Source organism: Polyodon spathula, chromosome 9 (genome assembly GCF_017654505.1).
Source record: "Polyodon spathula isolate WHYD16114869_AA chromosome 9, ASM1765450v1, whole genome shotgun sequence".
Lineage (NCBI taxonomy): Eukaryota > Metazoa > Chordata > Actinopteri > Acipenseriformes > Polyodontidae > Polyodon > Polyodon spathula.
Window position 1 is genome coordinate 28763655 of NC_054542.1, and position 13904 is coordinate 28777558.

The following is a 13904-nucleotide window of genomic DNA, read 5'->3' on the forward strand; positions in this document are numbered from 1 at the left end:
AACACCGCTGCAATCAGTTAAGCAGAACACATGGATTTATTTCACGTGTTCACAAACTTCAGCATGACTTTAGAAACTCGAGCCATTAACGTTTCATTTTCCATAAAATATACTTAGCTCTTTGTTATCTGAAGAATAATGCATCTTTCATCAGATAACAGTCAGAGAGCAGTCAGTTCCACATTCTGAGTGGGGTTGGACTACCCAGTGAGTTTGAACAGTGCTAACTGACCAGTGACTCATGAATATGTTCATTGAAAGCTTAGACTAATATATATATATTTCCGGTTGGTTTGGATAAACACCAAAGCTCTGGCTGGGCGTGCACAGTACGATACTCTTAGTTATCAGTTAATTCAGTCTAACAAAAACTGACAAAGCACTGTTTGAAGTTTCTTTTTTTTATTTAAAGAAAATGCAACCTTGTGTGTCCAAGTTATCTTTCGGACCTAAAAAAAAAAAAAAAACAATGAAAGTAAAGCATCTTTTTAGAAGAAAGTATTGAAACAGAAACTGGAATCGTGGCCTGAAAATCAACACAGGGTTATGGGATCCTAATAAAGAAACATCTTATCACTTACCCTCAGATTTCATTTTAATTACAATGTCTACAGCGGCTTTTAAAAAGCACCCTCTATGATAACTGCAATTATTCAATGTCCAAACCCATCTTTTTCACAGTTGTTGTTTGTTTTCTTATTTTGACTTAAGTCAATGAGGATAGTAATCGTAATTAAAATGTAATCATTGAGTTGAGTCTCAGAATGTCAAGGGATATAATCTGTAATGGCAGTTCATCACACGCCTTCAGATTCGCTGATCGGCTGCAGCCAATCTGTGAGAAAAGAGTCACAGCACCAATGTAACTGGGCAGATGCTGGGCGTAAACTGGTGATCTCGCACACCGCAAACAAGCACCTTAACCACTATTCAAAATGCATTCAGAGTCAGAATCCATAACAACAGCAGTGCATCACACAACACAGCCCGTTACATAAGCAACCTTCATATTGATGTAAAAACAATTTCTTTAAAGCATGCAGCTATGAAAGTAAGATTGACAGTGACAGTCACAGCGAATTGAACATCCTTTATTACAAGGGTTCTATCAGCAGCATTTAGCGTTACAGATCTCAAAATACACATGCTCACTTACACAACGCACTGGCACGTTTTCATTTTCAGAATGGCTGGTTACACAACATTAAGAAAATCAAACATATACTGTGTATTTTACAAACCAAAGACTGACTTTTGACAAAAAAAAAAAAAAAAAATATATATATATATATATATATATATATATATATATATATATAAGTATTGTTTGAAACAGAAACTGGAATTGTGGACTGAAAATCAACCCAGGGTTATGGGTTATATTTTAGGGTGACAAAGTGTCAACGTTACAAAGGATGTAACATAGGGCCTTCGACACAAAATTTTGACTTAAGAAAGTTTATACATGTTAGGGTTTTTAACAGTAAAAATGACAATAAACTTTTAACTCGCTCTAAAAAGTGTTTCATCAGCTACAAACTTAAAAAAAAAAAAAAAAAAAACAGTCCTTAAACTAAACATTGCTTAAAATAGTTGGGTGATTAATCTATTACTAACACTTGATTTCTGATGTAATTTTAGATAATCTAATATTTCTAAAATATTTACTCTAATAAAGTGTTAATGCTAGCTTTTAAAATTCCTGACATCATCCATAATTTACCCTTATAAAAGTTTAGCACGCTATTTTTGCAGTTTACCATACTTTTTCCACAGTTACACTATGGATTTACCATAGTTTACCCTGGTATACAATTTTTATTAATATACTTTACCATACCTCACTATTCTTTTCAACACGTACCTATACTTCATCATGCTTTCACTATGCTTTATTAAACTTCAAACATGCTTTTACTATGCTTTATTAAACTTCACCATGCTTTCACTATGCTTTATTAAACTTTGCTAAGCTTTCACTATGCTTTATTATACTTCACCATGCTTTCACTATGGTAAACTTTTATAAAGACACTGTTTACACGCAGTAGAATGTACTATGTTTTTTTTTTTTTTTTTAATGCTACTGTATGTTTGACAAAATATTTCAAACAGAATTGATGCATACTTCTTAAATACAGATACAACATTACAAATTAATGTTCAATGTTATATATATATATATACTATTATATATATCTATAATATATATTATAATATATATATATATAGTCTAGGATCCCTTTCCCAAAGGAGTTTGCTGTATTTGATTATCACTTTAGAACCCAAAACACACAGTTAGAATCTGAGGACGTAAATTTCAAGAAATAACGAATGTTTTTATACAAAAAATAGATGGTGAGTAAGTAGATTCAAGAAAATGCACAGAGTCCTTTTCTTCAGTCAGTTGCCAGGTTTATTGAAATATGCAGGGAGTCTGGTCCCAGGTACAGGACAAACAGAATACTCAACATTACAATGTTTGCATGACATTAAATACCCTTCTGTATAGATGGTCCACCTCCCCTTTCTCTGACACTTAACCAATGGTCAAGGTACAACACATTATTCTGTGGTCCAATGCCAGTCCCTGGGAGCCTTTTAGCCCCTTTACACTTTGCATTCCAAAGTCTTACAGCCTGGCCCCTTCTGGTCCACAGCATTGTTATCTTTTTATCTTGCAGTCAATGCCGGGCAAGAAACTTGTAGACGCAACGTCTCTATCAATTGTAAGCAGTACATGCAATTTGAACCAAACAGTCTGCTATCTGCAATATTAGTCTCTTTTCAGAAAAGAACACCAGTATAGCTCTGCCAGTCCACATGCGTAGCAAACTGCTAATCAATTCTCAATCCATGTTTTCCAACAATAACCCTGATAAACACTTGTTTAGGTCACTGTTATGGACGATTTGGCTGTGGTTGTCATGGGATACAACAAAGCGCTCATATTCTAACACATGACATACCGTATGATCTGGTACATCTGGTGCATATTTTGTTTTAGATTAATCTGCAAACGGTGCTTTTTTCTACTACATCCCTTTAAAAAAGAGGTTTGCTGCTGTGGGATCACTTTCCTCTCCAGGCAACAGCACAGTATGACTGCAACATGAAACAGGTTAAATGTTGCTGCTTTTACCACAACTATGACACTAACATTAGTAACACTGATCTCTAACCATTAATAGGAACTTTACATTACAATAGATCTACAGCAGTACTGAGTAAACACTGCACAATGGAACAATACATGTACAAACTGAAGACATGGCTGCATCCTGCACATGGCTTTAGATTATATTACGTGCCACTCACAGGGAGCAAAAAGAAACTGAACCTGCAGAAACTAAATCCATGTATCCATTCAATCATGGGCAAAACACTGTAAAGCAGACACACACTGCGTTTTGTGCGTTCCTCTGTGTTTCTTATGGCAGGGTTGGGTGATGCACTGTTGTCACAGATTCTGTCCCAGCTCCTCTGCGTTGTGGTGAAGACACTCACTTAAGGCGTGCGGGGGTCGCCGGTTTGGACCCAGCCTCCACCCTGTTACTCAGTTTGACTTAGGGTTTAATTAGATCAACCTGTACACCTGCTTGTATAAGCCACAGCTGAATTCTGAGCATTTTACAACATACCAGGGAAGGTGCATAGCATTATCAAATTATTTTAAGGTAATCTAAAAAAACGTAGAGGATAGGTAAAGATAGATCAAACACCTTTCTTATAAATCTACTAAACTAAAGCAAATGGCAGCTGCTCCACTGACGTGCCTCCCTAGGCCTACTATATGGACCAAAAATACAAAGCTGCAAAACAAAATCTGATTTGAGATCACCCAAGTCCTGATACAGTAAATAAACATATACACAGATCATAAAAAGAGGCCACTGAGATTTTATAGCTAGCAAACTCAACAGAAAGGTTCAGTGACTCCATCATTCACTTTTACTTCACTTTTCATTAACATCTTGTCAGGTAACAACTTTTAAAATCCTCAGAGACATTTTGTATTTTCTGGCATTTCTTCTCATCCCATAAGACAAAATAATTGCAACATGCCTGGAACAGTCCAATGTATCCGCAGTGAAATAAAGCTGTTGTCAGTTCTCCGTAAACGGCAGTAGGGTATAGATCAATACTAAATTCTAGAGTCACAGTCATATTGGCTTGTCTATAAAACATATGTCTTTATTAAAAAAATAAAACAAGATACTTTGGAAGGTATATTTGTACCGTGTTGTGCCTATTCAATATTTCAGTGTATAGACCCTAATGGAAAGGCAGAAGACGACCAAAAATGAACCTTGAAATAATAATCCAATCTGGCTACTGTTTATGTATATTTGTGTTATGTTCTAAGTAGGATTAGTAACTATTATGTACAGTATATAATATGGTGTCTATAAGCAGGCAGCATTTCTTTGTTAATAGAATTAAGATACTGCTTGTGAATCTGGTATGTGATTTGCATTAGATTACAGCTGTCAAGGTATGTGAATATAGATTTTTGAGTGAGAATTCAAAATGTGTTTTTTTTTTTTTTTTTTTTGGGGGGGGGGGGGGGGGGGTGGGGGGTGGTTGTGGCCTGTAAAGTCATCTTCTGCTGTTTTACTGTAAAGCTGGTGCTTCAGTTGTGTACCTCATAAAGATGTTCTGTGTTCAAGTGATTTTGCAATTGCACACTATGCTGTAGTTTACTGTAAACCCACCTGTCCAAATGTTTCATTAGCACTCTGTTCAACAACTAACAATAACCTGAGAAGCAATCAATGCACTGTAAACCTTTCAACATGAAAATGATGTGTTTACTTAGTAATCAGTGCATAGTCACATTAGTGTTGCAGAAGCATCTGTGCTTATTATGTCTTCCCAATACAAACTTGTGATGGGTTTTATATAGCAGGGTTTATAAAGATATAGTGTATGGTACATAATAATCCAAAACAGTATATTGATGGATATGTCCACAATATATACCGTTCGGATGAATGCTGTAACAAACTACCAGAGACAAGCACACACAGGATCTTCTCAAAGCTGGGCTTGAACAGTATTGCAAGAAATGCTGGAAATGAAAAGGAATGGTTTGAAGTCTGCAAGTGTTTTCAAAGCTTGCATTTCCCCATGCTCGATCTTAACATCAGTGTGCTCTCCACGTAGGCTTCGGGCTGGTCAAGCATGCGTTGCCATAGACGCTGCTCCTCCCCTTGGGAGTCCATCCAATCCACTTCATTCCCGTAGCTCAACCCTGTCAAGCAGATAACAATAGCCTTAAGCAATACAAATGACTGTTTTCATTACTGTAGCTTTCTGAAAGGGAGGAAGGGACTGTAACAATCAACACCGCTGATGCTTGAGTTACCCCGATTCCTGCCATGTGACTACGCAGAGGTAAAACTCTCACAACCCTAATCCATTCCACAACCCTTACTGAAGTGGATGACCAGTAGTTCATTTTCGTGGTCTTCTTTGATCTTTTTAGCTTGTTGGAAACTTAATCTTCCACTATTATGAAGTTTTCAATCTCAAATCCACAAATGGTAGAATACTAGTGGAATATTTTATAAGAGCTAGTATTTTTTAATCAGTTTAGTATTTTAATACACTTTTAATAATCATTTGAACAGTCTAACTCTTTCTTGCTGAGAACTGAACTTTGTATGCATGTATTGCGCTGAGAACTTCCTATGAATGGCTGTACTCAAGAGAGGCTGGCAGCTTTTCAAGGTGATGTTATGGTACATATGAATGTAGGGGTGCACCGATAATCGGTTGCCTGTCGGTATGGCACTGATATAAGGGAAAAAAACACAATTGGCTGTCAGCAGTTTTTGTTATTTTAGCCAATAATGTACACTGATATTCAGGGTTGAATTTCTTCCAGCACAGAATTGAATGTTTGGTCAGGCTCGCTTATTAATGATACAAGAACACAGAGACACTCATTTTCCCAGTGCTGTGTAATGTGTGACCGAAATGCAGTAAATACATATCAAAATAGCAGTGTTTGGATTTTTTGTAAATATCTGAAGACAACAACAGGATAGCGAGTTGTGTGCAGAACAAACTTGATGCTACATTAAGTCCAACTGCGAGAAGAATATTATTCTGATGCTTAAAAAAAAAAAAAAAAAATTAAATAGGTAGAATCCTAAATAATATTGATAGTTTCAAGTTATTATTATTATTATTATTATTATTATTATTATTATTATTATTATTATTATTATTATTATTATTCATAGTTTAGAGTACAAATAAGTATAAAAGTATATATAATTTATATTGCACTGTATAAGGTGCTGAGAAAAAGTTTGTGAACCCCTTATGATTTTCACATATTTCACATATTTCAAATCTAAAATGTTATTAGATCTTAATCTAAATCCTAATAATAGATAAAGATAACCTGATTAAACAAATCAGGACACAAAAACATGATACTTTTTCAACATTTATTTATCCACAAATGACTCAACGTTCAATATCCATGTGTGAAAAAGTATGTGAACCTTTAGATTCAGTAACTGGTGGCACCCCCTTGAGCAGCAATGACTTCAACTAAGCGTTTCCTATAACTGTTGGTCAGTCTCTCACATTGGTTTTGAAAAATTTTGGTCCATTCCTCCTTACAGAACTGCTTCGGTGACATTTTAGTGCTTCCTTGCATGGACAGGTCGCTTCAGGTCCTGCCACAACATTTCGATGGGGTTTATGTCCGGGCTTTGACTAGGCCATTCTAAAATGCACAATTCCTTCTTCCGCAACCATTCTTTTGTAGATCTGCTTGTATGTTTAGGATCATTGTCTTGCTGCATGACTCACTTTCGGTTGAGCTTCAGCTGACGGACTGATGGCCTGATATTCTACTCTACAATCTTCTGATACAATGCAGAATCCATGGTTGTGTTAATTGCGACAAGCTGTCCAGGTCCTGAGGCAGCAAAGCAGCCCCAAGCCATCACACTCCCACCACTATGCATGACTTCTTCTGTTTGAATGCAGTGTTTGGTTTTCGCCAAACATAACGTTTCTCATTGAGGCCAAAAAGTTCTACCTTTGACTCGTCTGTCCAGAGAACATTGTTACAGAAGTCTTGTGGATCATATATGTTCTCTTTGGCAAACTTCAGATGGGCAGCAATGTTCTTTTTAGAGAGCAGTGGTTTTCTCCTGGCTATCCTTCCATGAACACAATTCTTGTTCATTCTTTCTCTGATAGTTGAGTCATGAACACTCACATTAGCCAAGGCGAGAGTGGCCTGCAGATCCTTGAATGTTACTCAGGGGTTCTTTATGACTTGATGATTTTCCGGTTTGTTTTTGGAAAGATTTTGGTAGGATGACCTCTCTTGAGTAATTTGGTCTTGAACGTTCTCTATCTGTACAACAGTGGATTGGTGGAGCCTCAAATCTTTAGAAATGGTTTTGTAACCCTTTCTAGACTGATTTCTGAGACTTTTGATCGTGGCATGACGTGTGTATTAACCAGGCAAATGATTGTTTAAATGCAGCATCGATGTGCGGTTAGTTACATAACTGCCTCTGCAGTGTCTCTGCTCTGTCTCTCTCTTTGGCAGCTTGGCATCACCTCAGGTCCTCCTCTGTAGCTCATTTGATTAAATCCTTGAAAGACTACAGCAGCAACGACAACAATCTCCCTAACTTTCAAGGAGTTGTGGGCTCTCTAAAGATTAAGTGGAAATTACCTTTTGTAATTTTTGTTTATCTTAATCTGCATTGGTTGTGGGTGAATTAGGTGGCATTTTGAAGCTATAATTGATTACTTTGCCGTCTTGTTTTTGATTAAGTCAACAATCTAAGTTGGGCTGCATTTTTCAGCACCGTATGCTTAAAATACAAATTTAATGAATGTTGTTGTCATTGACATTGTGTAGGCTAATTTTTTTTTCTACTGTACAGTATAGGTCAAAGTTATTATATGCAATGCTTGACAGCAAGTGGTTATAAAAAACATCACATATATTTTTTTCTACATTAGTGTTTTTACTAGTACAAATGCAAAGTGTTATTTTTGTGTGAATATGTTGTAAAACTGTCTATTTATTATTGGTATCCTATCGGTATCGACTGATATGGGTAGATAACCATCGGCTATCGGTGTCGGCCAAGAAAATCTTATCAGTGCACCGCTAATTGAATGTTATGGGAATGTAAATCAGGAGACATAATTGAAAGGTCAGTGCAACCCACTGGTGCCTGTTGCTTCTTTTCAGCCAACATAGTGAGTGAGGATAAAACAAGTTAGGAAAAGAGTTAAGGGAATAAAAGTTGAATTAGCGAGCATGACAGTGAAGCTCGGCTACCCAGGGTAAACATCACAACAGAGAGAGAGACTCCAGCCGTCCGACTTCCAATGAGAATGCGTAATATCTATCCTCTTTGACTCTTGTGGCTTAATATAATCTTGCTATTGTATTAGAAGTTAAGTAATAGAACCTTTGTTGTTGACTATGATTGTGTTGGTGTCTGATTATTCCTCATACCTTCCGGGCATATTGTTAATAAACATTGGTGAGGTTTGAAATCTTACAGTTATTTGTGAAGATAGCTTATCTTCCAGTCTGGTGAGAAATTGTGCTTCTCACAGGCAGCAGGTTTTCATTATGAAATGAAGCTGGGAATTCCATGCTGTTGAATAGGAATCTCCAAAAGGGATCTTTCTATTATGTTTGTTTTGTAGTGTTTAGTTGCTTCCATTTTTACCAGGTTTTATGTGGTGTTCTGCTTGCCTTGCTTGTGAGACACCAAACAGTGTGGCAGCGCCTTACTGTACACAAGGCAATTCTTGCACGACAAATACATAAATCTTGTATAAACTTTATATATATATATATTAATATCATGTGTAAACTTCATGTATATTAATAATCCTGTATAAACATCATGTATATTAATAATCCTGTATAAACTTCATGCATATTAATAATCCTGTATAAACATCATGTATATTAATAATCCTGTATAACTTCATGTATATTAATATCCTGTATAAACCTAATGTATATTAATATACTGACCAGTGCCAATGTTGAGCCGCACTCCCCCCAGGAAGATGTTGCTGGAGAGGGACTCCTTGTCCCAGACAGTCAGCTCCAGGCACATGTTGTTCAGATCGCTGGGCTGCAGGCCGCTGTAGGTGAAGGTGTGATTCCAGGTTGGGTTGACGCTCTTCTTTACCACAGGAGTTTTGTGCTTTGAAGATTTGCTGTTGTCTGGCAGCATGTAGCTGGATTCATAAAACAAATACATTATTTATACTAGTAGTACTACTACGACTAATAATAATAAATAATAATAATAATAATAATAAATAATAATAATAATAATAATAATAAAGAACAAAGTCAGATTTTTGTATTTAAAAGTGGCAATGAACACACTAGTGTTTTATTGCTAGTTTACATGCATTAAGAACCCCTTTAAATCCTTTCTGAACGCCTTTAACTATTCTTGCCTTGTGTGATGATTGCAAAGCATTTATAATGTTTAGTAAACATATCGGCCCTAAAATGCACTGCACTGTTAAAAAAAAAAAAAAAAAAAAACTTTGAGTAATGACTCATTGTGTGACCCTGAGCAAGTCACTTAACCTCCTTGTGCTCCGTCTTTCGGGTGAGACGTTGTTGTAAGTGACTGCAGCTGATGCATAGTTCACACACCCTAGTCTCGTATCTTGTGTCCTTATCTTGGTCCTCTATGAAAGGCGCTATATAAAAATAAACATTATTTATTATTATTATTATTATTATTTATTATTATTATTATTATTAATGAAATACTTACTGGAATGTATATGGTCTGAGTTTCAGTTGAATGAGTCGTATCATTAAACTGAAAGGTGTCCATGTTTAAAAGTGACACACTTACCCTTTCACAAACGAGTCAGATGTTCCTCCGGATTTCACAGCAGTCAGGTTTTTGGCTTCCTTAATCTGTACCTCCACCATGCCACCTGTTGGCAGCTGGGTGATTCCTTTCTTTCCTTTCAAGAAACTTTTTTTAGCTGCAAGAAGAGAAAACAAGGATGACAACTTCCAAAAGATCCCCAAAATATCTGATTTTGCCAGTGCAGGCCCATCTCGATTTTGCCAGATGTGGTTTGTTGTATGCAGTTTGTTTATTGAAGGGACTGTTTCACCTGTATTGCACAGGAGGTAGCAGACACTCACTGAGTCCCTGCCCAGGCCTGTGCCGAGCAGCAAGTACAAATTCATAATCGTAACGAGTATGCCAATTTTTCCAAGCATTTTCCAAAGTAGTTTTGCTATTTCAAAAAAAAAAAAATCTATGCAGGAAAATGCATCGAATTGGCTCCTGGGCAGTGTAAAGGACTGTGTTTTAATCTGAATAAGGCTAAGAAATTGTTTTAGTTTCTTACTTTTTTCTTGCAGTGTCTCTCAAGTGGAATCAACAGCCATTAAGAGTGTCTTGCAAACAGTTTTTTCGCACACAAAGAACTTATTGTTTTATTACACATTCTATTGAAAATAAAAGACAGTTTATCGTACTGTAAGAGGGCAGGGGTTTTTGAGTGGCATGTGATGTTAAAAAGGCTTTAGTTTTTTAACTTGTGTCGCATGTCTTTAAATTTTGTCTTCTTGCTTTAATTAAAACAAAATAATCTTTAACATTACAAAAATATAACCCTTTTCAAGAAGGCGTTTTTTCATTTTTCTTGTAATTGTGTTTGAAATCAGGTGCATAATTTAATTTTGTATTAGTAGTTAAGGCTGCCACTTTTAAACATGTAAATGGATCGGTTTAGTTTGCTACTGATACTCGTTTATAAAATCCATAAATTATAAATAACATTAAGCATCTGAACAGTCTGTGTATCACTTATCCTCGATATATTTCTGTTGAGATTACGTTGCAATTATTACACAGTCTGACTCACAAAGAGTGGCTGAAGATAGTTTTATATATACTTGTGTTACAGGACTGGTATACAAACATCTCATAAAAAACATAATCCACAATGCACCTGATAGGACAGCTTCCTGCCAAAGAATACTTAGTACAGTGAACATTCTAAAATAATAACTTTCCCCCTCTAATTGGAAAGAAAACCATATAGGAAAAAAAGAGGCAGAATTCAATTAAGAGTTGTTGACTCAAATGTCGATAAAAAAGAACCAATATAAATATTAAAAAGCTACATTTTGTAGATTTAAAGCAGTTGTATTGCCAAAATACATGTATTATTATTACTATAATTAGTTTGCTTGTGTAAGTTACCTGCTGATTTGAATGTTTGATAAAAGTAAAAATTAACTGGCAGTTGTGTGTTTAAGATCGAATTTATGAGATATTTCGGAATGCTCTGTACACCAACATAGGAGCGCATGTGTGCAAATAACTTTTCCTTATGTATCTAATTTATTTTTCTACCGTACTAGAAAAGTGCATTACATACTATAGCAAACGTGAAGTAATGTTGAATGCCACATTTAAAAGTTATGTTTTTATATATAAATTGAATAGACCAGTATTTGTCTTGAAAAGTTCTGTGCACTGTTTACATGGCAACACAGTGCATTATGCCAAGTAATTTTTTTCCCATCAGAGATACATCACATATCACTTTCCTGCAAGTTTCTGGAAAATGTGTGTGCTTGTACATTTTTAAGGTTGCAGATATCTGACATCCTCACATAACCCTCACATAAGAAATAATACGTCTTGCAGATTTGTTGTCTTTTCTGATTGATCTCATCATACTTAGCTGATCTCATCTCATCATATTTTACTATGTACAGTACACAAACACCACCCCATCACAATTACCCGAAAAATAACCAGTACATTACTAGTAAACAAATAATAAGAAATGAATATATCTTGCATGTTTGTAATCTGCTCTAAATGGTCTCCACTTAAACTGTGTACATTAATCACTACCCCTATAGCAGGGTCATGAATAGATTTGTACAGGACTCCCGATGTTAGGTACTTCACCTGAGTAAGAGTATTGGATCGGAGTACAAGTACGAGTAATGGGTTCTCTGCACACACCTAACGTTCCGGTGATCAAGTAATGCTTGGGCTGTAAGCAGCTTCCACTGGCCAATGACCAAACAACTTGTTTGCAATGCACTGCTGGAGATAGAGGCTCTCAGCCCAATTCTTGAGACACGCTGGAAAACTGGCTCTGAAGAGAGAGGGGATAGGAAGAGGTGCATACCCTGAAATTGCTCCAGTGGCAGCGTGAGGTTTCTTTCAGGAGGAATATACCGCATGGCCACTCTCAGCTCCCCTTTATACTGCAGAACTGCATCTGCCATAGAATCCGCCTGGGAAAAGAAGCAGGAGCTTTTTTCACAAAAAGGACCCAGTGGTTTCTATTATGGTATTAAATCAGTGACTGAAGTTGTACAGCCAGTGGTTGCAGTGACAATGCATTTACTTAGCTAACAGCCATGAATCCAGTTCATTATACATACACACAATCAAGGTATAATTAACTTTAAGTTTAGGTTAGGTTTAAAAACCAAACAAGGAAAACAAAGAAATGTACCCTGTATAATCTCTGGGGAACACAATTTGTTATAAATTGCGTCTTATTTGGACCCTACAATCACAACAGAAAATACATTATTACATTTGAATTTCTTTATAATCCACTGTAGTAAGCGAATGTTGCTAACTCTGATCTAATGTTGCTAACGTCAACATCAGATCATTATAGAGCTGCAGACTTGAATGTAGCTGTGGCACTGGGGCTATCCCTGGAAACAAGATGTTGCATCTCAATGGAATCTTCCTGTATAAACATAGTCATGCATTCTGCATTGGCGCCCTGACAGCAAGTGGGTAAGCGATCTACCTTGGGCTGCAGAGGAAACCACTCTTCAGTCTGGTTCTCGAACTCCCAGGACTCGAATGGGATCTCCACCTCCCCAAGGAAGCTGTTATGCCCAAACCTGTCATAGTGCCAGACTGACAGCTGCAGGGTCCTAGTCTCCAGCTGCGAGTGGCTGATCACATACTGGTAAGTGACAAGAGGAAAGATTGGGACCATTATTGTTTTATTGGCTTCAAAACCAGATCTTCTTTTCCAACTAGCTTTGCTTGTATAGATGCCCTCCGGCCTTGTCTCACGTTGCAGCAACATCATGGCCATTTGTACAACTACATTAGCAGACTGAGTCATTTAGCATTGCCAATTTACACCTGGTGCGAAGAATCACTGAGAAGATTCGTTCTTTGCTAGCTTGATTTTGCTCTTTTGACAGTCTATAGGAAATATCTCTAAGGAGTGTGCTCAATCTGCTCTCAATTTTTGTTTGCTTCCTCTGATACAGAAACTACTTTAGAATGGACCATTTCTATCTAGGCTCTTTGCCAACTAACATTACTGTCACCATGCTGTCATCAACAATTGAATGTAAAGTAAATCACAAAGGAATGAACTATAAGAATGCTGAAATTAATTTACAGCACTAGAGAATATACCATGACCCAACTGGAAATATTGGATTAGAGTAGTCTCTGGCTAAGAGAACACCCATCGGGAAGCAATCAAAGTTTTCTTATAGCCGAAGCATTCTCGAAGATGGAGTTAGCCACTAGACAAAATACGAATCAATAAATAAATAAACAAACACTTATGTATTACTTCTCATGACGCACGTGCATCAACATATGAAATTAACTGAATAAGTAAAAGAAAACCAATAGGAAAGTGTATGTTAATAAACTAGGATAATAAAGTAACTGTCAAACTTAATTAACACAGCACCCCTACACACGTTAAAAAATGCAGCAGCAATATGCAAGACATGCACATTATTTAACAGAATGGTGAAGCAAATCACCAGAACGGAAACACCAAATTGCTCGGCGACTTGTATCTGATTCAGATTTTTTTCAAGA

General features: G+C 36.5%; 1 protein-coding gene across 2 annotated transcripts in view; it reads right to left on the reverse strand.

Moving 5' to 3' along the window:
- Positions 1 to 4349: 4349 nt before the first annotated feature.
- LOC121320615 (synaptotagmin-like protein 5) overlaps positions 4350 to 13904 on the reverse strand; it is an 85773-nt gene continuing 76218 nt past the window's right edge. For both annotated transcript variants that reach the window (XM_041259097.1, XM_041259096.1), the window contains 5 exons: positions 12856 to 13017; positions 12214 to 12322; positions 9897 to 10032; positions 9047 to 9255; positions 4350 to 5254 (listed from right to left, as the gene is read on the reverse strand). In XM_041259097.1, the coding sequence (XP_041115031.1) occupies positions 5112 to 5254; positions 9047 to 9255; positions 9897 to 10032; positions 12214 to 12322; positions 12856 to 13017 (759 nt within the window). In that variant the 3' untranslated portion in view covers positions 4350 to 5111. The remainder of the gene's footprint in view (positions 5255 to 9046; positions 9256 to 9896; positions 10033 to 12213; positions 12323 to 12855; positions 13018 to 13904) is intronic.